The sequence below is a fragment of the Euprymna scolopes genome, chromosome 1, assembly GCF_053919585.1.
Source record: "Euprymna scolopes isolate OS-2025 chromosome 1, ASM5391958v1, whole genome shotgun sequence".
NCBI classification, from domain to species: Eukaryota; Metazoa; Mollusca; class Cephalopoda; order Sepiida; family Sepiolidae; genus Euprymna; species Euprymna scolopes.
The window spans coordinates 177794816-177822229 of NC_136482.1; the positions used below are offsets into that span (position 1 = coordinate 177794816).

The 27414-nt window shown below is 32.9% G+C and overlaps 1 protein-coding gene across 1 annotated transcript in view; it reads right to left on the reverse strand.

Moving 5' to 3' along the window:
• The window catches only part of LOC145277787 (uncharacterized), a 330110-nt gene that overhangs the window by 147810 nt on the left and 154886 nt on the right, over positions 1-27414 (reverse strand). Inside the window, exon 3 of the mRNA XM_080129567.1 lies at positions 6987-7169. Coding sequence (XP_079985693.1) covers positions 6987-7169 — 183 coding nt within the window. The remainder of the gene's footprint in view (positions 1-6986; positions 7170-27414) is intronic.

A 27414-nucleotide genomic window follows, 5' to 3' on the forward strand; every position in this document is an offset into this window, starting at 1 on the left:
AACGCGTAAAGACGCATCATTAAATGGGTCATTCTCTCCTTTCTTACTTTGCAGTTATCATTTCTGTGTGTTGTGTTTATGCGATTTAAGTACTTGTAGGCGATTAGACCTTGGAACGTGATATTTGCTAGGAAATTATCTCCTCCCAATGCAAAGTGTCCTAAGGGAAATCACAAGCCAGGGATCGACCTCTCTTGGGTTCCCTACCGCCGGGAAAAGACATTTAGATATTTATGATCTGAGAAAATGAAAATGTATACCCAATGGGAAATAATGTGCATTGTGTATGTATGTATGCATGTATGTATGTATGTATGTACATGCGTGCACTCACACACATACACTACTATATTGGCAAAATACATGTTAGGCATGTCCACCATTTTGTTAGCATTAACTTTGACCATTTAACAAAAGTGAAATTCATATCAGCTAAAATAAAATTAATTCCTATTCACAGGAAACATGAGTTAGAACAATTACATTGAGAACATTGCCGGGGCCGCTGCGAAGAAGGTGGGTTCTCTCTACCGTGCTAGAAAGCTACTAACGCCTGAAAGTATCCTATACCTCTATAAGGCCACAATTCGCCCATGTATGGAGTATTGTTGTCATATTTGGGCTGGTGCATCTGCCACTAGTCTCTTGCTCCTAGACGAGGTTCAAAAGAGAGTCGCCAATCTAATAGGTCCTGAACTGTCAGCTAAACTTCAGCCCCTGTCCCATCAACGAAATGTTGCATCCCTCTGCCTGTTCTACAAGTACTTTAACGGAGAATGCTCTGACGAACTGCAAGCACTTGTGCCCCCACGACATAAATACCCCTGACAAACCCGACAAGCAGCTAAATCCCACTCCTTCACAGTTGAGATCCCTAGATGTAAGAGAGCCTTCTACTTCAGTAGTTTCTTCCCCAGAACAGCTAGACTCTGGAATTCCCTTCCGGGTCCCTGCTTCCCCGACTGCATGTAGAAGTTCAAGTGCAACATGAACCGACATCTTGCTGCCCAACTTCCTACACAGTACCCCTGATGCTTATGTCCCTGATAGTAGCCCTCTACAACAAAGTGGCAATGTGCCTTGTTTGGGGTGAAAATGTAATAAAAAAAACCCCAAAAAACAAAACTTCATTTTGTGTTCTAATTGGATGACAATTTCACGTGAAACTTTGGGGTGTCATATCTATACAGTAAAGTAAATTCAGCTTCTTAAATAAAAGGCGTGTACTTAAATCCTTTTGCCAATCAAAATGGCAATTATCGATCTGTGTTCTTGAAAAATGGAAATTGATTTTATCGTTACCATATTATATCCAGGCCATTTTTTTTTTGTTTAGTAAAGAACATTTCCCGTTATTCACCGGTAATTTTCACTGGATAATCATGTACGTTTATTAGTCAATGAAATTGCTGTGTTTGTTAACAACTTGTAAATAAGGAGGATTTATTTCATTGTTTGCAATTACTTTCTACTAGCGGGAGGTGGGGCAGCAATGTCCGGTCATAAAATACACTTAAATATATGTTAATTTATCCAGATTTTGTATATATTATTATTATTATTTTGAGTCAATTCTCTACAGATTGTTTCATATTATATTTCACCCAATATACAGTCGTGATTTCAAAAGAAAAAAAAGAATGGCTTGGGTGCCATCAGCTAGAATCGAAGCAAAATGAAAGTAAAATTTTTGCATTTCAGCCTGAGACTTAACGAGATAAGTCATCGTCACTCAGATAAGAAATAGCTAAAAATGAACTAACATTAATGTACAAATGTATATTAGTGGCCTAGCAAGACCACAGGGGAGACAACCAAGCAGAAAAAAAAAACCAAACAAAAAAAAAAAACGAAGCAAAATTCATCCCAAAGCAGCAAAACTAAAGCTAGCTTGCCATGACACTATATATATATATATATATATATATATATATATATATATATATATATATATATATATATATATATATACATACACACGAATGTAGGCAAATTTGGGCATATTTTATTGATTTTAAAATATAGGTTCTTTTTAAAAACCAATTTTCATAAAATTTTAAGCATAGAATAGTATTATAATCTTCAAAAAGCCTGCAGATTTTCATATAGTTTCGTCCCATAGAACAAAAGATATAAGCATTTCAATATTCAATTTGGCTACAAGTATACATATATACTACCCTTTTTAGCAATTTTATAAGTTCGAAATCTCAAGGACTATTGATTAGAATTTAACAAATGAAAGCTCGTTGGAAAGCTAATGACCTGAATTGTGTCGTGGGCTATGTGAAATTTGCCCTTAAGGTCGCACATTAAAGGGATCATCCATAGTCTATTTTTGGCACTTTGTTACAGTCATAAAATGTTTCAATCATAGCCATTTGTTTTCCTAGTTTTTCATATGAATTACAAAATATCTGATATTTCCCCACAAATCTCTAGCTTTGATAGAGGGAAGACTACAACTTGCTGTTATGGTTTCAAATGATCTGAAATAACAGCAAGGGGAGACTCGATTCCAAATATTTCTCATATGTTATACCTCTCCTGTTTGGTTTTCACACATAAAGTAAATTTCACTGCATATAAGGATATTGACAAAAGAGGAGAGATATAACATATGAGAAATATTTGGAATCAAGTCTCCCCTTGTTATTATTTCAGATCATTTGAAACCATAGCAGCAAGTTTTAGTCTCCCCTTCATCAAAGCTAGAGGTTTTGGGTGTATATATATATATATATATATATATATTTGCGCTTAAGTTAATTTACGCTTGCCAAGTTCTAATTTCTTTCAATTTTGACCATTAATCAACTATTTTAACCAGTTCAAGACCAATAAAAAAGTGATCCACAAAAAAAAGCAATCATTTCAGCTGCCTCACAGCACTCTGTGACCTTCCATCTTGGAGGAGATACAGTTTGAAAAAAATGAAGACAGAAAGACATAGTGAATTTTATAAATGAGATTTCAATACTTTAAAATTAAACGAATTTTAACAAAAAATTACTTTTTTTTTTACGAAATGAAGTCATGTGACAGTTTCACTGATTGTACTATTTAAATTATTAATACGACTGTTTTCACCTTGAGTGTTATTTTTATAACGTTTTGGTCAATGTAACAGTCGACCTTCAGGTGTATCTTATGGGAATATATATATATATATATATATATATATATATATATATATATATATAAATCAAAAATTCAAAAAGATGCAGTGTTAACTTGATATAAGAAATGGTAAACTTCAATCTATATATAAATACCAGTATTTATATATAAATATTTTAATTCCAGATAAAAAGCTCAATACACAATAGAGAGTAGAGCTTATTATAAGAGAAATAAAATTAAAACTGTAAGTTGAAATTTACAATCAAAATTTATTGTTCGACTGAATACTCCAAAAAACAATTTGTAAATTGTTTTTTGGAGTATTCAGTCGAACAATAAATTTGATTGTAAATTTCAACTTACAGTTTTAATTATATATATATATGTGTGTGTGTGTGTGTTGGTTGGTTGGCTGTTTTTGTTTTACGGCATATCAACCTCTTCAGGTTATTTAATGCTGAATCTAGTTATTTTGAGGAACCAATTTTAATGGAGTATATTTGTTTTTTAAGTCGGATTCTATTTAACCCATAGTTGGGACCCTAACAGGTACTACCACTCCGGGTCAGATTGAACCTGGGAGCAATGGCAATTAAAGGGTGGCTCCACACTCCCCAAAGCCCGCAAGGTGGGGCCTCACCATCGGATATAGTTTTAGGTCATATCCAGGACCTATATATATGTGTGTGTGTGTGTGTGTAAAAAAACTGTTCATTTTATAGGAAAAAATGATAATAAGATAACGATTTTAAAAATGCAGTTTGAAATTCCTAGCGGCACTAAGTTCAACATATAGACTTAGCCCTCGCATAAACCGACTAACCAGTGAAAAATTCACAATTACAAAAACGAGTTCAACTACATTAGAGTGCAAAAGAAAAAGAAGAAAACAACATAAATTGCTAAATCGAAAATGGGGGGGGGTATCAGCTTTTTATATATATATATATACTAGCAGACCACCTAGCGTTGCCCGGTCGTAAGTAACGCTTAAATATGATATTTTAATTCATGCAAATTACATAACTATTATTATAGAAAAGGTTCTCTATCGATTATAATATTGAACCTAATATATGGTAGTGAGATCAAAACTAAAAATGTATATATAAGTTGGGTGTCATCAGCTAGAATCAAGACTAAAACATACAACTCTCCACTCTTATTCCTTAGCCTCTGAGCCACGCCTATATAAATTCATCTGTCATCCCGTTTTTTAAAATATGAAATCGCCCGATCGTTAGCAGCAAAGTAAAAAAGACTATAAAAAAGAGAAAAAACAACGATCACGGTAGAGATGTGATGTACGTAACTAAATAACGTTCAAGATCTCGTGAGAGGTGTGAAGGACGGTCTAGATCACATAGCTGACGCCATGGCCGTAAAAATAAGGAAATTAATGTTGTTGCTACAAAGAAAAAGCGAGTTGAAGTTATTTTCTATCCTTTGTCTTGGCCTCCTTTGCGACAGAAACTGCACAGAACGTGTGTTGGTCTGCAGATCACCTGACACCAATCATAGACACGTGACTGTTTATCAAAACCTCCATCTTTGTTTTCCAGTCAATAAATCGCAATAACAAGCAAGGGAGATCACACTAAGATTTTTTTTTTTTTTATCTTAATACAAAGGGAGACAACCTCTATCAATTTTATTGCTAAACTGATTTTTTTTTTTATTGATTTATATTCCCAATAATGTCATTTGTTTTATTACAAGAAATTATGAAAAAAGGCCCCAAAAAGCAGTATTAACGAGTAAAATAAAAATAAAAGTAGAAAAACTCTCAGGCAATAACAGAGTAGATACAGCTAGTATTTTATAGCCTTTATTTACTTTTTACTTCACTAAATAATTTACTTATTATAAATCATATTTTACAATTGTAAACTCTTAATTATATGGGTATTGTAGCTCTCCCTATAAGCCAACTTTAAAGTTCACACATGCATAAAAACATAAGAATAATCATCCTAGTAACTAGACTCATGAAAAAGAATTTCAAAAACTACTTGGCGAATATAACTAGTGACCCAAGTGCAAGAGAAATACAAACAATTGCACTTATATGGACAGTTATAATCTTAAAATGATCTTTCAATAAGAGTGTCTGAAATAGTGGGTGAATGTCTGACATCTGATTGAATGCTCCATCCCTTCAAAAAAAAAGAAAGCATACAGAATCTCACTTGTTTTACAATTAAAAATTCATATTTTGTTTTGCAAAGATTATTGTGTCCAAAAAATCTTTCTAGTTGTCTAATCAACTGTTGGTTTCGTCATGCTTTACATTGTTCCCCTGAAGGATTTCGGATCCAATCTATGGTGTCGAGTGAATACAACCAAGAAGTCACATGAAAACACAGGTGACACTAGCAAAATCTGACCCCCGAGGCAATTATTCGCCCTAGGATATACAGTAATATACAGTAGAATCATAAGTGTCCGATATCCATCAGCTTAGTCAAAAACATTTGAAATACTTCTTGGGTTACGGAAGAATCCAATTCAACTGCTCTTTGATTAAAGCAGACATTAACAAGCAAGCAAACAGCTAATAGAAATTCTTACTGTAACGTTACATGTTAACATGTAGAGTTCATTGCAATAACAAAGGAAGAAATTCGATTCATTTTTTCAGCTTTAAACAAAAGGCATTTATTCTTGGTATTTCCAACAACAAACTATATCTTGTTTTAAACAGTTCATTTCTCACATCGACATGTCTTTTTAAGTGTCGCTCACTGTTATTTTCTAGCCATGTCTCGAACACTTTCTTCTCTGGCTATGTGTTGAACATGTGGTTCTCTGAACTCCATCTCGAACAACACTGCATCTCTGGCCATCTGTGACATTACTTCTCGCAGCTGGCTTGGTCATTTGCATCTGTTAGCTGTCATATGGTTGCTGTTGCTAACAGCCCTAATAGCTCTGTTATATTACAACATTCATCAATAAATATGTAGGCTATAGATTATACACAGCATAATCATGTAGTCACATCGGTTTCTATTAGATCATGGAAGTTAAACAACGTTGAGCCTAGTCAGTACTGGATAGGTAACCATTTAGGAATACCAGGCACTGTATGCAAGAGGACGTCGAAACCTCCCTGCAAGAACTGTAAAACTAACATCATCAACTCCCTCAATCAGGATATACATGTGACTGGGGATCTCTTGTGAACTTAATATTCTCAAGAAACTTCCTCCTATAGGGGAAGCCAGTTCAACCTGCCTAGAGTAAATGCTGCTGGTATACATACACGTTACATATTAAAGACCCTATGTTGGTGATGATTAAGTTAGCTAGAATTCTGACAAGGGTTGCACTGAGTGCATGATAATCCAGATCTGTAAAACAAAATTATTTCTAGGGTTGAATGAAAGATGGGTGACGTAAACTTAGGGCAGAGAGTCAACAGGTCTAATGGTAGGCAAAAAAGGAGTTAAATGATGATAAATAACATCACATTATTGAGTTGAGAGAAAACTGTTTTTCAAATCAGTCTTTCTCAGTGGAAGCCATGAATGAGACACGGCCAATAATGTAAAAAACAAAAACAAAAAAAACTGATAATTTCAGCAAATCTTACTTTCCATGTACATAATTTATTTCATTAACTTAAAAAGTCAATAATTAGCTAAAATAACATTAGTCTCTCCCTCTCTTCTCAGTCCAAATAAAACCTTGAAGAAAATTCAGTGAATGTCTCCTTCATAAAAAGAAGCTTATTGTATAGCAACCACCAGCTGAAACCATGAAAATGTACAGAAGCGAAAAGCATATAAACACCTCACACGTATAAATGGCGCACATACGTATAAAGAATTCATTTTGTTATTGAAAATATATGTACTCACCCCCAAGACATTCAAAATTTCTGTGGTTCATAAACTGGTTTAAGCTGTGGAATGTTGCACTGCACATCTCACACGTATAGTCACCCATGGTATCTTCTTCAACCTCATCAGAGGCCATTGTGGAAACAACACTGTTGGTCGGAGAGACTTTCCCATGTTTTCCATCTTCCAATGATTGCGAATCTGCAAGACACAAGAATCACAGACATTATCAGAAATGAATGGTGCTAATGACAGGTTTCGGTTTAAACAACCAACTGAAATAATATGGTTTGGCTGTTTGATAGCATATCCACAATTTTTTCAAGTTATTTGATGTAGAAGCATTAATTGAACATGAGATTTTTTGGACCCATAGCTGGAGTGACGTGACAAGTAGATTCATGCCGTTCCTAAAAGATTCACAAGGATTTGAACCTGATATAGCAGATTTAGTAAGAGTAAACACGACGCCAATCACATACACCCTTCCCACAAAAATAAGAAATTTTCAAATCTAAAGGACATAATAATTATAATACATCATGTGATGCTGTATTAAGGTAAAACCTAGTCAGTAGGGGTTGAGGATATGTGTTGCATGGAGAAAAATGATATGAGTGGTAGGATGGATGTGTAATGTGAAGAGGAAGAATAAATCTGGACAGTATAGAGAAATGTGTGCTGAGCAGGAGACGTTTTTTTTGTGTGTGTTTTTTTTCTTTTTTTTACAAAGGAGCAAAGGAGTCACCATTAACCAAGGCCTGAAGGCCACTCAGGGATAAAGGTTAATGAGTGTACAGTAGTCAATGGGACAAAATCGTAGTAATCGTTAGTAGTGGAAATTAGGTAAATTGGATTACTTAAGGGGACGGCTCATCAAGAACTTGTTTACATTGGACTTGAAGAGGACCAAATTGTAGTCAGCTGGAAAGCAGGGAAATGGAAGAGAGTCCCACAGAAGTGCAATTCTGAGAAAGAAGCTTTGTTCATGGAATCTACGTTTAGGTTTAGACACAGATAAATAGTGGGGGAAATTATTGTAAGTGGTTTCAGCTAGACGAGTGTTTTTTGTGAATGTTTTAAGGGTGACTATAGATTGGAGTCAGACGAGCACTTGTCATGAAAATAATGATAAAGCAAAGACTGGCTTGCAACGTCTCTTGTGTGGGAAAGATGTGCAGGGAAGAGAAAAGGGCATCCCCTACTAGGTTACAAAGTCTTTTTTAAACTCTGTCAAGGCAAGATAAGATGCTTCTAGCAGCTCCTGCCCAGATGTAGCAACAGTACTCAATCCTTGGACATACTTGGCTCTTATACAAATAGAGAATTGCATTGGCACTGAGAAATCTACTTGAACAGAAGAATGATCCTACCATTTTTCCAGCGACCTTGGCAATGGATTTGATGTATGTGTTACATTTCAGATCTGGAATTACCAAGGTATGGTTATATTGAAGGAATGGATGAGAATTCTTGGATTAGAAGATGTAAAACAGAGTTGTCAGAAGATATGAAGAGATCGGAATGGATTTGAGAGAAAGAGGAACAAATAAAGATTTGGCCAACGATAGGCTAATTTAGAAGTCAATTTCTAAAAGACATGGGGCACCTGTCGGCGTGTAGAACATACATTAGATCAAATATTATGACTAACACCTTCCTCCTCCCCACAAAAAATCAGTTATACACACATGCATACGGTAACATCAGCATCGGCAGGTACCATACTAAATCATCAGGGTAAAGGAGGTTGAAAGAACCACCGAGGGAGAGCACTATTTTTTTTTTTTTATTACACAGGAGTTACCACTTATCAAGGCCCGGGGGCCACTCGAGGATAAGGATAAATGAGTGTAAGGTAAACAATAGGACAATATAGTAATCATTAGTAGTGGGAATTTGGTAAATTGGATTACTTAAGGGCATGGTTCATCAAGAACTTGTTTACGTTGGGCTTTGTTGTTTATAAAGGAATAAATTAGTAGAAACAAATTTTGATATTGTTGTGGCGCCCACTTTATGGATAACAAAGAACTCGTCCTCTTACCCTAAAGACTGGGAAAATATGCCTCTTGGCGTTATGCAGAGTTATGCACACTTGGCAGCCGGACTGACGTATAACCATTCTTTCTATTTGTTGTAGTTTCTTTTCAGTTCAATATACTTTGTTTTGACTAAACACTGAGTTGTCTTTCTTCAGGATCCTTACCAATCCACAATATACTCTAACATAATTAATGAGTAAATTAGTAAGAGGAAAATTAATGTTCTTCACGTCTTTACTAAACTATATTATAACACAGTTAACTTGTAATTTTTTACTAACTCAACATTTCAAAGGTGAAAAGGGGGATTTAATGGAACAGTCAAATATCTGTGCAACTCGTAGAGATATGATGTATTAGCCTCAAGAAGAGCCCCTTGATTTCTACGATTGAAGTAAAGTGAAACGCACACTCATACACAGACACAGAAAGAGCTAGGGCATATTTCATTAAAATATTGTTCTAAACAAATTTAATCTAAAATAATGACAACAACAAAAATAAACCTTAAAATAAAATAAAAGAATTAAAATCAAAACAAAAAACACCACTACTACCATCACTACTACAAAAAGCCCTCCAAAATAAAATAAAATTATAATGAAAAAAAAAAAAATATTACCGCCAACAAACAAACTTAAAATAAAATGACAAAATAATAAAAAAAAACGTTAGTAATTTTCCAGAATAGCCAACAAAGCAAAAATAAATACGCAACAAATAAATGTTACCAAAGGCAAGATAAGTTACTATTCTACCTACCTGTATAAGTTTTTTTTATGTTTGAACTTATTTTAAAGAATGATTTTATTAAAAAAAAAAAAAAAAAAGAGGGTAGTGTTAAGCTTGTTGAGATAGAACCAAAAGCAAAATGGTAGTTTAATCCGAGCCATAGTCGAGCCTCGATAACTGCTCAAAAATTGAAAATTAATATACTAATAGAATATTTTATTTCCGTACAATTAGTGACATTTATTTGATGTGTTGCTATCAGTATTTTGTCTAATTTTCGATTTTGAGCGATTAGGGAGACTCGACTATGGCTTGGATGAGATAACCATTTTGTTCTTTATTCTAACTGCACTTGTCTTACACTATCTTTACTTTTAAATAAACGAAAACTTAAAAATAAGTTAGAACACAGATAAAACTTATCCAGATAAGTAGAAGAGTAACTTATCTTGCCTTTGGTAACATTTTTTTGTTGTGTATTTATTTTTGCACCTCATTTCTTCTTATTTCTTTTTTTGTTGACTATACTGAAGAACCCCCCCCCCAATATATATGCGAGCGTGACATTTACAGTTTTATTTTTAAAATTGTTCGCTTTTTTTTTTTTTAATCTAAACACCAGGTTTAAGATCTGCATAAAATGCACCCTTCGTTTTCTTTTGTTTTATTTTTTTAAAGAAATCTTTCTGCTTTAAATTAATCAAAAGGATTGATATACCAATGATGCTGTATTAAAGTTTCAGAATTAAAGATCCATCAAAACAGATGCACCAACGAATGTTTACTGCATCTCAGCATTATATATTCGCACCAAAAAAGGATTGATATGTTGTAAAAACAGATGCACCAATGAATGCATACTGTATTCACAATGAATGCATATTGTATACCACAAAGGGTTGATATGCCGTTGAAGCTGACAAACAGAACCGGAAAAATTATTTGCGAGAAATCTACAAGAGAAGTAAGAGTAACGTGGCTAATTGATAGTATGTTCCATATGTCAATTTTTGGACAAAGTTCAATTTATACAAAAATGGAGATTGTTTGAGAGCTCAGATCCCCGAAGAATCAAAATGTTATTGTTGTTGACACTAAATTAAGATAATCTGGTGTTAATCTTATTACGATTCTGACATGATAGGAAGGAGAGCGGAAGAAGAAAACAAAGGGGTGATAGCAAGAGGGAGGGAAGTGACACTATAACACAGAGTTTCTTTCTTGTATATGGCATCATCATCATCATCTGACACAATCGCAGCCGAAGCACACCAACATTAGAATTGTTTACTGCACTATTAAATGGCGTACTTGTCTGTCTGCTAAGCAGAGGATACAAACAAAAATAAATTAAACTTGACTTGTTTAATAAGAAATGTTTAAGAGTCATGTAAATTGTTACAAAGTGGCTCTCCTCCTTCCCTTCCCCCTCCTGTCCATATCATCCTCCTCCTCCTCCTCATCATCATCATCATCAAACTTCCATGGAACAGACAATTTGCTTCGCATGTCGGTATCTCAAAGGAATGCTGAGTTATGAGAATACATTGGAGAGCAAATAGGACTTTTTCGAAATGAAATGAAACCAGGGTTAGACAGATTAGGAGAGAGAGAGAGAGAGAGAGAGAGAGAGAGAGAGAGAGAGACAGAGACAGAGACAGACAGACAGACAGAGACGTGACGACGTATTGAAAAAAAAAAGAGGAAAAAGAAAAATTAGAAAAACATGTCAGAAAATAAAGGATACAAAGGTGACAAAATGTTTCATAAAAGATCAGTGAAAAGGATGAATAAAAAGTGAATAAAATGAATGAAAAAATGAATAAAAAAAGATGAGTGAAAAAATAAAAAGTGAAAAAAAATGAATAAAAAATGAATAAAAAAGACGAGTGAAAAAGATGAATAAAAATGACCAAAAAATGAATAACATGAAAAATGAATAAAAAAAAGATGAGTGAAAAAGATGAATAAAAAAAAGATGAGTGAAAAAGATGAATAAAAAAAAGATGAGTGAAAAAGATGAATAAAAAAAAGATGAGTGAAAAAGATGAATAAAAAAATGAATAAAATGAATGAAAAAATGAATAAAAAAGATGGGTGAAAAAAGATGAATGAAAAAGATGAAAAAATGAATGAAAAAATGAAAAAAGATGAGTGAAAAGATGAATAAAAATGAATAAAACGAATAAAAAAAGAATAAAAAAGTTGAACGAAAAAGATGAATAAAAATAAAATGAATGAAAAAAATAAAAAAGATGAGTGAAAAATATGAAAAAAAAATGAATAAAATGAATGTAAAAAATAAAAAAGATGAGTGAAAAATATGAAAAAAAAATGAATAAAATGAATGAAAAAAATAAAAAAGATGAGTGAAAAAGATGAATAAAAAATGAATAAAATGAATGAAAAAAATAAAAAAGATGAGTGAAAAATATGAAAAAAAATGAATAAAATGAATGAAAAAAATAAAAAAGATGAGTGAAAAAGATGAATAAAAAATGAATAAAATGAATGAAAAATGAATAAAAAAGATGAGTGAAAAAAGATGAATGAAAAAGATGAAAAAATGAAAAAATGAATGAAAAAATGAAAAAAGATGAGTAAAAAAGATGAATAAAAATGAATAAAACGAATAAAAAAAAGAATAAAAAAGTTGAACGAAAAAGATGAATAAAAATAAAATGAATGCAAAAAATAAAAAAGATGAGTGAAAAATATGAAAAAAAAATGAATAAAATGAATGAAAACAATAAAAAAGATGAGTGAAAAAGATGAATAAAAAATGAATAAAATGAATGAAAAAAATAAAAAAGATGAGTGAAAAATATGAAAAAAAAATGAATAAAATGAATGAAAAAAATGAATAAATTAAGATGAACGAAAAAGATGAATAAAAAATGAATAAAATGAATTAAAAATATGAATAAAAAAGATAAGTGAAAACAATGAATGAAAGAAAATGGGAAAAAATGAATGAAAAAGGTGCATAAAAAGTAATGGAGAAAATTAAAAAGACATAAAAAAAAATGAATGAAAAATGAATGGAAAATGATTAAAGAAAACGAATAAAAGAATGACTGAAAAAAGGTGTATAACAATACTGGACAGAAAGATATGAAAAGTGAAGGAGTAAAAGTGGTAGGAGGAAGAAAGAAAGGTGGAATAGAAAAACAGGAAGAAGAAAAAGATGAGAGAAGAGAAAGAAAAAGATAAAGAGGAAGGTGAAAAACGTGAAATAAGTGTGCTAAGAAAGGTTAAAGTGGAGAAAAGGAAAGAAAGAGGATAAAAGCGAAAGAATAGGAGCGATGGGACAGGAGGGGAATGAGGAAGAGGAATAAAGATTATGATGAGGAGGAGGTAGAAGTAGAAAGGTAGTGGGGGAGAAAATGAAGAGTGAAAATGTTTAAAATGCTGAAAGAGGATATAGAGAAGAAGGAAAGGATACTGGAAGGATAGAGAGGAGGGAAGGTGAGAAGAAAACGAATGTAAACGATCAAAAATGGTAATTGGAGGAGTAAGCTGTTAAAAAAGGGTGGTGTAGAAGAAACAGATAGGAGGAGGAGAAAATGTAAAAGAGGTGGAGGAGAAATGGACTAAAGATTAGGAAGATGAGAAGGAGGAAATATGTAAGAGGAAGAGAAACGGACTGGAAAAGATGGGGAGAATTAAAAAAAAAAAAAAAAAAGAATCAATTAAAATGGGAATTGTTTTGTCACAAAATGTTGATAATCGGCATACAAATATTAAACATCGTTTGTCTCTGTAGGGATTTGGACTTGAAAAAGTCAAAAATTTAGAAACTCGTAAAATCATTTTTAAAACGAAACGGTTTGGGAATAATTTGAATGATAAAAAAAGTCCATATTTATTTCAGACATGCACGCGCGCGCACACACACTATATATATATATATATATATATATATATATATATATATATGTGTGTGTGTGTGTGTGTGTGTGTGTGTGTGTGTGTGTATACACTCTTTAAATGACCATAAAACCAATATTTACTATAATAAAACTTTAATACATCAAAATACTGTGAACAAATATAGAAACCAGTTAATTATCAAAAGTGTTCAAATTATTGCCCATTGTGGTCCATGAACAGCTGACAACGCTCACTGATTAAATTCAAAACGTTCCTAATCAGTTCAGTTACTTTCAATGGATGCTTTCAATTCATTCATTATAGCTGGCTTTGTGGTGTGAGCCATGTGTTTAACACCACCCCCATTCCAAATGTATGGAGATCATATCTGGTGAGCGAGGACAGTACTCGATACTTCTCCTTCGTCCTATCTATCTGTTTGGCAGGTGACCATCAAGATAGGCTTTTATGTCATAATGATAACGGGGAGCACATTCTGCTGGAAGTACCATTTCTTATTCCTAAACATTTCTTGGAAACATTGCAGAGCGTATTCATGTAACAAGTTGAGATAATTTAAAGAGTGTATACATTTTACTAGGACACACTATATATATATATATATATATATATATATTTTTTTTTTTTGAATGTAGTATAACAGAATAGAAAAAGCATTAAACTGACGTACGACTGATTCTTTTCGTGTGATATGTGTTTATAGATCACCTTCTCAGCTATATTGTGAAAAAAGAATTTTCAATTTTCGTTCAGACAAAAGTTATGAATTTATTGGTGTTCAAAATTGTAAAAAAAAATGTAAGGAGGTAAGCAACGTTTTTTATGATTGGTTTCCATAGCAACCATGTCGCTTCAGCGACTACTTTTGCTACCAATTCACCGCACTTGCGAAAAGTAACAAGTGAAACAGAATGAAAGGGAGATAATTGGGGGATTTTATTAAAAGCAGACGAGTGCCGTACATTATTACATATGTGTATATTATGTTTATGGGGGCAAAAAAAAAAAAAAAATTATACTGAAATTAAACAAAGAACAAGTGAATTTACTAGAAGCCTGGAAAAATCATGGATTACACTAGAAAAATGCGAGCATGAAAATATGGTTAAGCTTAAACATGGAAAAGTAAAGGACTAGTTGTTAAAACCGGAAAAGAAAAGAAGATATTCTAGTAAAAATTATAACAAATTTATAACTTAAAATATTGCAGCATTAAGAATTGATTTTTTTAATTCAATTTATAACATTATACAATCAATTCCTAATGTTGCAATATTTTAAGCTATAAATTTATTATATTTTTTACTAGAATATCTTGTCCTTTTTTTTCCCAGTTTTAACAACTAGTCTTTACTTTTCCATGTTTGAGCTTAACCATATTACGTTTCATGTTCGCATTTTTCTATTGTAATATAAAAGATATGTATGAATAGCCTTTAGTTGAGGTCATTTATTTTTACTACAACTGTTCCTATGAAAACGCTGAGCCTCTCCACCGACTGCCGGTTCATTTGTAAAAGAACATAAAAACGAAATAACAAAATGTTTCCTAATTTTAATTATCTATGTTGGAAATATCTTGTACACTTTGAATTAGCAGAAGAATTATATTTTTTGATGTTCTCGGCATATTTCAGGAGGATATCGCAGCGTCTCTTGCCACCGAATTCTTTTGCTGATTGTCAACTTTTAATAGAATTAAAAGAAGACACAAAATATATCCTCAACAGAACAAGAAAAAGGTAAAGACAAAACAAAAAAAACCCAAAAAAACAAGTAAAATTTTTATTGGAACAAAAAGTGAGAAATTAAAAATTAAATTAGAGACTTTTGAGATTCTTATCGATGATTGGTGAGAAAAAAGAAAACAGAAAACATTTTTTCGTCTTAATAAGCCAAGAAAGGTTAGAACTGTCAATGTACTCTTATTTGTCTTCATATCTTATATATATTATTTCTCTGTCTGTCTGTCCGTTCCATTTATTCTTGGAAACTACTGTGCCGATCTAGTTGAAATTTTATATGGACCTTTGTTATGATAAGATGCAGCGAACTAAGTATTATGGTATTTGTTCAATGCACAGTTAGGAATTAATAGGGATTAGTATTTAAGCTGCACTTTTTCTTGGATAATACTGGACCGATTCGACTGAAATTTTGTATGGCCCTTTGCCCATTAGATGCAGCAAAGCTAAAGTATTATGGCATCGTTTGATATACAATTTGGAGATTAGTATTTAATGCAAAAATGAGCACAAATTTAACCATATTCAACCATCAATTTAACACAAAACACTAATACTAAATCAATGGGCCATAACTTTTGCCCATTTTTAACAAGCTAAAAAATCTGGTCTATATAATAATCTGTTCATCATCATATCGTATGAATCTGAAGATTCTATTGTTGGCATTGGTTTACCAGATATTGTTTTAGTTGGAATTCTTTCTAGAAAGACATCGGGGATTACGGGAGGGACTACATTAAGGTCGGCAACATCTGAAGTGAAAGTGAGAAAGAACTGGATTCAAAATCAGGACATCCAGATTATCAGTCCGTGTTATTAACCACTGAACCACCGTCATCTCCCAATAATATGCACCTTAGTATGTTATCATCCTCCATTTCTATTTTTTTCAAATATGGAATTATCTGATTATATCTGATTCTGCTATTGTGTTGACTGTGACACCAAAATAGAGTCTACTAGCTGGCAGCACGGCGTTGCCCGATCGTACTATACACTTAAACATGATATTTTAATTTATGCAGATTGCATATGTATTATTATAGAATCAATCCTCTATTGATTATCATATGTTATGAGGAATAATTTGCCCGGTGGACTAATTCACAAAAAAATAAATAAATAAATAAATAAATAAAAATAATGTCGTTCATCAAATTCCGTCTGTGTTTGTTTACAATGTCACGTCAGCTGAAATTTGGGTTTAATGATGAATGCCCTGGAAAAGTCAGTTCTGATTAATGCTTAGTTTTAAAGTATGCAAACGAAGACATGATTTGCGGCGATTTTAAATGGTACCTTTTCTTTTATCGTGAATTGAACTCATAAGAAAAAATTAAAAATAAAATGGAGAGGTACACTCGGGCTTGAACAGGGCATCATTGGATTTGTAGTCGAATGCTCTAACACTGAACTACATCTCCATATGACAATACATCCATATTTTTTTTTTAAGAAGAAATGATTTGCTCAGATTTTATTCTTCCACTTGGCCGGTGTAACATAAAATATTCCCCTGTAAAAAGCTTTCTTTTTTTTAAAGATCGGACTTTTTTTTTGTGTTGATTTTCGATACTTATTGGATGGATTTCTGTACAAAACATATCTAAGAACACTGCCAGACATATAAATTAGCTTTGGGTGAAATTTGCAAAAGATAGGCTCAGTCATTTCGGAGCCTATGAGGAAGGAACTCTCACACGCACAAAATGACTTTTTATATAATAGTAAATTGGTGCTTGGGCTGGGATCAAAGTGTAATCTCTGTTCCAAAGATGGCATAATATCATGTCAGATGGCCACACAATGAAAGTATATGAAAGTAGATCTCAATAATTCAATATATTCTGAAAGTACATGAATCAAAGTATATTTAGCTAAGTTTCACTTTGAACAAAGGCTTAACAATAATATCCGTGTCATTAACCACTGAGCCACCGTCATCTGTGTTTGCATCGACGTTCCAGAAAATGAAAATATTTTTAAGCACAACAGTAATCTATATAACACTGGAATTAATGGAAATCATGCATCGAGGATGGTTTATAATGAGTAAAATCTTTGTTTGAATGGATGAATAATGCGTACAGAAATATGTGGGCAAGTTGAAATACAAATTATTGATTTAAACTTGCCGACATGTTTCTATTTCTTTCTGCGCATCCCCAAATTCAATTCATTTTTTCAAGTCATTTAATATGAAATCTTTCTTATCTTTTGATAGCTACAGGTTTTGGTTTCGATTCTAGCTGATGGCACCCAAATCATTCTTTTTTAAAACTTTTGAAATCACTGCTATATATTAGGTACAATATAATAATCAATAAAGAATTGGTTCGGTAATAATAAATACGAAATCTGCATAAATTAAAATATATTTAAGTGTATTTTATAACGCAACAACCCACCCGCGTGCTAGTATCCAATAAAGGAAGGATGCGTTCATTGATTGGATATTACTATTAATGCAATGTTCCACTTTTTTCTTGGATAATACTTCTTTTTATTTACTCACTAGGAGTAGTCACACAGGCCATGATCAAAGACTTCTCTTTGAGAACAACTTGTGGCATTCTCTAGAGTTTGAGTGACAACAAGTCTCCCCAGATTTCCAGTACTCTTCACCTCCTTTGATAACTGTTGCAGATGGATTTGCATTATCATAACAGCCGCTTACCATTGATTTCTCATTGGTGGCGACTATTAGTCTTTGCTTGAATTTGGGTGGCAAAAAGTCTCCTCAAGGTCCCAGTCCTCCTTGCACTCATCCAACAGAGGTCTGCCTAGTGTTTTCTCTCCTCAGTCTTTCCTCCTTAACCCTCCTCGCTTATTTGGTGTTGTGTCAGTTTTTGGTGACACACAATGACAAAAAAAAAATAGGAGGGGGGAGTAAGGGGTCAATTTACAAATACACTGTTCCAGTTTCATGATTCCATGTGATACTCCTTTGTGTTTTACATCTTTTATTATTATTATTATTATTATTATTATTATTATTATTATTATTATTCCTACCATTAATCTTCATCTACTTCCTATTATTATCATTCAAAGAAATTTTTCTTATTAGAGCTCCACATCAGTGAGAGTTGAGGACATGCGTTGCATAGAGGGAAACGATATGAAAATGAACCAATGAAAGTGCAATGTAAGTTTTAAAGAGAGACTTAAATCTGATTGCCAAAGAGGAAGATTAAATCTGAACAGTACACGAAGATGTATAGAAAACATGAGACTTGATTGGTATGGTCACATTGAAAAAAAAATGGACAAAGATTTTGGGTAGAACAGTTAAATTATTAAGGTCTGTTGACAGGGGAAATCTAAGGAAAACGTGGAAGGACGTGATAAGGATAAACTTGAGAGAACGAGAGGGTGAATGAAGACCTGGATGTTTTTAGGGGTTCAACATAACTGAGGAAGCTTTTCCTTGATTTCAGTAGTCAAGTCACTAATATTTGATAAGGAAAAAAAGGAGATCATTATTAATTAATTAAATTAATCCAAAAATTAATAAAATACAATTGATGTAAGAAATGATTTTTTTTTACTAGAGGTCATCGCTTAATGAGGCCAAAATGCCACTCAAGGATAAGGGTTAATGAATGTTGGGTAGATAGACATGATAATCGGTAATGGTGGAACTTGGACGGGGTTCGATTATTTAAGAGGGTGGCTCAACAAGAATTTATTTACATTAGATTTGAAAACGACTATGTTTTAGTCAGCTGGAAAGCAGCTCTATGGTATTGCGTGGCACAGACAGTTCTAGGAAAGAAACTTTGCTTATGGAATTTTTGTTTAGTTTTAGTCGTAAATAGTGAAGGAAATTGTTGACTGTTGTTGTAGCTAGACAAGTATTTCCTATGAATATTTTGCTGGCCAGACCGTAGATTAGAGCTCAGTCGAGCACATGCTTTGAAAATAACGATAGGACAGAAATTGATGTCTCAAGTTTACAATTATTAACTACTACCTAGTATAGACTGGTGTATGATTGGCCTAATAGATGTTTTGTTTTGTTTTTGGAACTTAATTTCTCATTATACGTTAGTTTGGAAATCATGACGCTATCATGTGAAACAAATTTTAAATCAAAAATGATGACGACGATGATTCAATGAACTAGAATGTTACTAAAAAATTAGTAGACACATGTTTTATAATTCAAACACTACCGTGTTTGAATAGATGATTAAGTGGCAGTTTTAGTCATTTAGAACTGCTTTAAACCTTCACCGCTCACTCATTTTTCGACCAAATGTCAAATAATTATTACAGATTCTAAATCACCTTCTCAGCTATATTGTGCAAACATTTTTTCAATTTTCGTACACAAGTGCAAGTGAGTATACAGAATTAATGTATAAACGTGCAAAAATTGAAGCAGACAAGTTTTTGAAATCGGAAGTCAGAAACTGAATGGATAGATTAAATGTGCAAGCAAGCAAGATGATTTAAGTTTTATAACTATATAACACACACACACACACTATATATATATATATATATATATATATATATATATATATATATATATATATAGAGAGAGAGAGAGAGAGAGAGAGTATATTTAAATTAAAATCAGTTGTTTTTTTTTAAAACTAAACGGGGTTAATTACATTTATTTGTAAGGAAAACACATTAAAATAAGAGTTAAAACACAAACATATTATTGACCTTGTATGCTTTGAACAGCTGTAGTGGCTTTTAATATCGGCGGCCATGAAATAGGTAAGTAGACGAATTTTTTGAAACCGGAAGTCACAAACTGGATGGACAATTTAAACGCCCAAACAAGCAGGCTGATCTGAGTTTATATATATATATATATATATATATATATATATGACAAAAGGTCTATATCCCAAATTTCAAGATGTTGTCCATCTTACCGTTTATTTCTTTAAGCATGTTAAAATGTTCAATGCTTGACAACACCTGTTTTGTAGCGCAGAATCATTCATATAATTATTATGTCGATTTTTTAATTTATTCCACCTTTAACTCATCAGAAGAAAAGGAATTCAACAATTTCAAAAGAAAAAGGAATATGGGCAAAATACACAAATCGAAAGAGAAGTTGCAATTATTCATTCTCCTTATTTTATACACACACACACACATTATATATATATATATATATATATATATATATATATATAATGAGAATAATAAGAAAATGGAAATAAAAACTTAGAAAAGCAAATGAATAAAATTCGCTAAAATTTTAAGATTAAGTATGGTTACAAAATCTATTCATTCATAAAAAAAAATGTATTCAACAATTTACTAAAAGGTAAGAATTTGTTTTCCAATTTCTTGGATTCAAAATAAAAAATATATATCTTTCACCAAAAATAAAAATATCAGAAATGACTTTCAAAGAAAAATATAATAAAATAAGTGTTTTTTTTTTTCCGAAACAATGAGAAAGAAAAGGAAGTGAAAACTAAATACAAAATAAAAAAAGACATCTATATAAAAAATATATGAGAAAATTACCTCCTTTTGCCATCAATACTGAAGAGTTCCGACTCTGAAACTCTAGAGGAAACGGTTTGGCTTCTTATCAGGAATCTCATTAAACTTTTAACGATCAAAGACAAAATCAAATTAGGGAGATGGGACCATAGGGAATAAACGCGAAAATTTCCAAATTTTCATCGCACGAATGGCTCAGTTTGGAGAAAGTCTGCTGGGGCCTCGGCACGGTCCCACAGCATGGCCATGCCTCTCAGCACGAATTTTAATTATCACGAAGAAACAAATGTAATACATTACAATGAGGGTGATACATTTTGGGACATTACTGAACAGTCATCATCATCATCATCATCAGGATATAAACAACTGACATGAATGACAACGACCACCACAAAACATTACCACGGGCGGTTGTTAGTTTTCTGAACAATGCCATCAGTGTTCCCTGCCTCCATCTTGGTTTTTAAAACAAAATACTTTTTGCTTACTCTTTTTTTTGTTTTTATAGAAAATAGATAAAAAATGGCGTTTAAAATTGGAAACATTGGAAAATAAACACGACTAATGGAAGAAAAGAGAGAAAAAAGTGAAGGAAGAAAAATAAAAATGTAAAGATGAAACGAACGTAGAAAAAGAGTTTATTAGTTGGAAAAGAATGTTACAATGAGGGTTTTACTAAATACAAGCATGGAAATTCCATGGAGTTAAGATCAGAGTTGCAGAATTGGATTTGGAGTGAGCTGGAGGTCAGAGTCGATTTTGTAAATTGATTTTTACCTCCGAAGAATGAACACACTTTAAAATAAGAAGCTAGAGTTGGACCTTTTATCTTTTGACTCCGCAACCCTGGTTATAGCTTAACTCCATACTAACATCGACTTTCATTAGTAAGAAGTAAGTCTAAGTCGAACTTGTAAGAATGCAAGGAGCCAGAGTCGGATTTTATAATCTGTAAAGAATCAACAGACAGTCTGAAGATTTTAAGATAAGGAATTGGAGTAGGATTGTTAGGACAATAGAACTATGATTAAGGAAAACTAAAATTCACACATGGTCTTCGAGAATCAATATATTATTTATGAATACCATCAGCATTACCTATTTATATACATACATAATAGCAGCTGTTAGGGTATCTTAACTATTAATACATGGCACTAAGGAGTGGGGCACAAAAGGTATAATGGATTATCAACTACAAGGGTCGTTCTAAAAGTAAAGCCTCCTATTTTTTTTATTATGTCAGACGGAATTCCCTCCCCTCTTTTATCTCTCTTACATAGAGATGTGGTAGACGATAGCAGGCGCCAACAAAAAGATGACTTTTAATTTGAGTAAATAAAGATAGAGATCTATTACTTCTGTCTGTGTTCCTTATGACACATGATATCAAATAATATCGGACTAAGACTGATAGATGTAATTTGTATCAGTGTTTGTGTTGCCTCCTGTGTAAATAAAATGTCGACGTCGAGTCAACTGTGAGTATCTTCATTTTCTTCCATCATTCATCTGTTACATGCATGCACATACTCATGTTCGCACATAGTCTTTTGCAAGGCATTAATAGTTATGATATGCCAACAGCCCCATTATTAGTCACGTGCAAGCGACTATAAGTCATTCCATCGGTCGGTAACACTTTTGTGCTTGGCCTTTTTGGTTAAGATGAAAGGTCTGTTAATAGATGCTGTTCTTAGGTTTTTAAGCTTTTCTTGGCCTTTTGGCCAAGATCAAACATCTGCTTAAAGTAAAGATCAGATGCGATTGGAAGAGGTTGCCTCGAGTGGCCTTTGACAAGAGGTGGGTGCATGACGCTAGCTTGTGCATCCGACGAGGCGCCAAGTTTGAATTCGTGTTACCACCATAGGCATGGCACATGCGGTACTGGGTCCTATGGAGCCCATCCCGCTAGGTTAGACAAATAAAAAGTAAAGAGACTCTTGACTGGTGGTACAAATGAGATCCTGTCCCTCGATTTTTTGTTTTTTGGCACTAGAGAACCTTCCGAGGCTACCCTACCACTACCCCCCCTATCTTTTTGTTCTATCATCCCCTGATCAACCCCTACTCGAAGGTCGCCACCTAATATATTCCCCCTTTTGTTTTTAACAATCTATTTATTTTACTCCCAACACCCGATATGAAGTCTTTCCAATCCCCATTAGGGATCTCCCCGCTTGTTTTCGGTGCCCCGGAAAACAGTAGGCGATCTAACTACTTAGATTAGCTTAGGGAGGGACCTTACTAACAATGCACTAATTTTATTTTTTGTACATTTTTTCTATATTTCCCACTCCCCAACACAAACTATTTTTCTTCCAAATTCAAGAACTTTTTATTTTTTCCAATGAATTGAACTTTTTTCACACACACACACACACACACACACACACACACACACACACACACACACACACACACACACACACACACACACACACACATTTTAATATATTATAAAAATAAAGAAAAAAAAAATGCGCACACACACACACATACAGAAATTTTATATATATATATCCTTTTTGTAAAAACGCTGGGGTTTTCATTAGTTAGCTTTAGATTCCACAGTGAATGAGGTATTGTGGTAAATGTTGCCAGTCAAGAGTAAAGTCGCCACAGATGCCATTTTTACTTTAGTTACAAAGACCCTGCAACACTCCCCTTCCCCGATCTTATAGGGCCTTGTGCCTAAATTTGTTTTATCTTTTGGAGATTTTACTTTTTTAAATGTTTTAATTTTATATTGGAATTTTTTTAATTGTAATTTTTTCTTTAAACGAAATAAATTAAATATAAAGATCAAAGTGTAGTATCTGTTCTTACTACATGCTGTACTTATGTTTGTAACTTTGTGATATAAAGCGGGGGATCACTTTTCTGTATTAATTTAATGTAAAATGATCACCCACTTTACAACCAGTCAGTCTCAAAGCCATTCAAGTCATTCTCCAGATCATTCAAGTTGGTTTTGAAGGATACCAGTTATTTTTTAAGCATTCAAGTCATTCTTAAGGTCATTCAATTCATCCTTAAGTTCATTAAATTGCTTCTAAGTCATTTACTTTTTATGTAAGTCATTTCAGCTCATTTTTCGGTCATTTTAGTTTATCTTTAAGAATTTCATGTCAATCCTACATTCACGCATTCATTCATTACACGAGAGCACACGGCTAATGGCTATCGACCTTGTTAACAAGGATATTTAGAATTATCGGAGTTAAAATTAGAGTTGAAATTTTTTGAATTTTTGAAGTCAGAGTTAAACTTTACTTCCAAATTCCGCAACTCTAAGAATATTAATAATTATGATATCATAACAGGTGATGTAGGTAGATGCAGAGGAAATGACAACAGGCTTGGTTTTCTGTTTTATAGAAATCTTTTTGAGGTTAGTTAATGCCGTGGTTAGTTAATGCCGAAATATAATATTGTAGATGGTTCATTGAACCCAAGTTGTCATTTGACCCATAGTTAAGAATATTTCTACATTATGGTATATGATGTAAGTAAATGTGATAGATCTGACTGGATGTGGATGGTCGTTTCAAAAGTAATGTCTCCTATTTTTTATCCCGCCCAAATGGATAGAGAGATTACAAATTACATTGTTATCATAACTGAACTTATGCATTCATGACCTGAAAACTTCACCTCTCTGTTGCAGATATTGAGAGTGTGAGACTAAGAAAGCAACTCCTGTCATGGACGTGCATTAGAATCGGAGATGCATCATTGAATTCCTTGAAAAACTGCATTGAGAATGATGGTAACTATGTAGAAAAATAAAGTTTGGAACAGAAAAGTCAATCGTTTTAATAGTAACACTCTCGTATTCATGACTCTTCAACTTTTTGAGTTTAAAAAATAGGAGGCTTTACTTTTGGAATAACCCTTATATGACAAAGTGCACTCCAGACGCCCATGCACAGCCATCAGTCATTGCTGGTAAAAGTGCATTAAGAATGGTGATGACTATGTAGAAAAATAAATTTTGGAACACAAATGGGTGTTGAATTAAAAAAAAAAAATAGGAGACTTTACTTTTGGAACTACCCTTGTACCTTTTGTGCCCCACACCTTAGTGCCATGTATTAATAGTTAAGATATCCTTACAGCTGCCATTATGTAGGTATATAAATAGGTAATGCTGATGGTATTCATAAATAATATATTGATTCTCAAAGAACATGCTGTGAATGTTTAAGGCAAACATAATTTTTCAGGTACGCTATAATTTCAAATGATGAAAATCTCATTACTCTCAAGGTGGCCTTTAATTGTTTAATAAGAATATCTTTTATGGAGACCAGGATGTTATATGAAAGATGAAAAATATAGATGGAGTAGAAATTTTAGTACATCTCTTCGAGCTATATTATGTTTTGATAAGTACTACACCTGCGAATGGCTATTGTTGAGATATATGTTGCAAAACAGGAAAGGTTTGAAACGAGTGGTCACAAAGGGGTCAAAGGATTGGCCCTACTGAGTTGTGAGAACCGAGAAGGAAGGAAATGAACAAACGTAATGTCATGATGGGATGTCTAGGAGAAGATCGTTTAGCAGAAGTAAACTAATAAAACTGCGTTTTAAAACGGTTTAACGAAACGTTAATAATTAAGCTATGCACTTAAAACATAAGTAACTCTTTCTATATATATTTTTCTTCTATGACTTTTCAGCATTAAGCTATTAACCGACCATCTAACTGAATGAAGTGGTTATTCTTTTAAGAACGTGTTGTTCGAATTAATCAAATAATTATACTAAGAAAGCATAGCAAAAGCATGACGGTCTGACTATATTGTCATCACTGGCAACTCCTGCGGCGCATTTAGAGCCAATGTATATCAGTTCTGTCTTTTGCTTGGATCATCTAGCTTTGCGGAGACAGGGAGGACTGCTTCATGCCCAAGCCATGTAGCTTCACTTTAGCAGAGCTACACCATCGTCTCCGGAGACGAACGGGTGCGACGACATTGACTTGTGTTTTTGCTGTAGCTTATGTAACTGCAAATAGATTGAATTACACTATTGATTAAAATCACGTCTGCTTCTTCAAATTTAAACGCTCATGGTTTGTGCACATATTTATGCATATGAATTGATATCAAACTGCTCACTGGTTTGGCAATCAATGCAGACATAATTTCTTTGCTTGATTCCCAAGAGAAAGTTTCCGAGAGTCAAGCAGGCTGCATAAACATTTGTTACCAATGATGGGAATTCCTTTGATGAAAGGTAAGCATTGCTTACTCGATTGAAATTAAAAAAAAAAAAATCCTTTCCAAATTAAAATGGCAGGGTTTGTGTGTTTTATGGCATATCAACACTTTCTCGATTATTTAATAGTGAATCACACTGCCTAGTGCATACGATTTATTAAACACAAGTTGTTATTTTAATTATAGTTTAGAGACTATAGGACATTTGAAGACGGCTGAATAATACAGTGATCGGGGCGTCATGATGATGACAAAAGTCGTGTATATAATTTAAATATTAAGAATTCTCCATGTTAGAAAATATGATTTTTCTTTCTATTTTATTAGAATCAGTTAAAAGTGGAGTTGGAGGGTATAAGGTCCGACTGACTCCTTTTAATATTTAGACTGTCTGTTGATAATATTTTTTTTTTTTTTTTTTTTGCCATTTGATTAAAAATGACTGATAACTTCCGGTGATTTATTTTAATTATTTTAATGTGTGTTTTATCCAAATTTCTTTCTCTTTTTAGTGATTTTATTTTTCTTTCTCTCACAATTCTCAGGTTCGTTACAGAATTAGAGCCAGAATTTTTTTTTTTTTAAATGCAAGAAACAAACTTTTGCCGTTTTTATATTATATCTAGCTGCATCTATCCGGTGTTGACTCGAGAATTAAGTTAAGATAGTCAACATTAAAAAAAAAATAGATACATGCATCATTTATGTATCATGCTGAAATAATAGCGTTATTATTTAGATAGCCATTGTTAACTATTTTGTACTTTCACCTAATAATTTAATGGACAAAAATACTGTAAAAATTGAATCTAACTTGAAAAAATCCTATCTAAAAAAAAAACACGGTCTGTAAACTGCCTAGTATTCTTACAAGTCTGACCGACTTGGTCTAAAACCTCTGACTAACTCTGTAACCTTGATTCAGACTTTGACTCTTAGGATTTCAAATAGTTTGACTCCTTATTTTAAAGTGCTTTAATATTCAGACAGTTTGTTGATTCCTTGAAGAGATTGTATTTTTCTGTCATTCAATTGAAAATGTTCTAACAACTTCCGGCAATTTTAATAATTTAAGGCCTCACTAGCAAAAGAATTACAACCAACCAAGGAAAGAATCTAAACATCAGGGAGACAAATTCTGCTGCTTTTATATCATAATTAGCTTATAACGAGCTTCATCTATCCGGTGTTGTCCCGATAATTTTTTTTTTATGGAAACCATTCCAGACAAGGCATGAAGCCACTTCATGTAAGAAACTAAAAAAATAAATAAATAAATAAATAAATAAAAATAATAAAACAAGGTAAA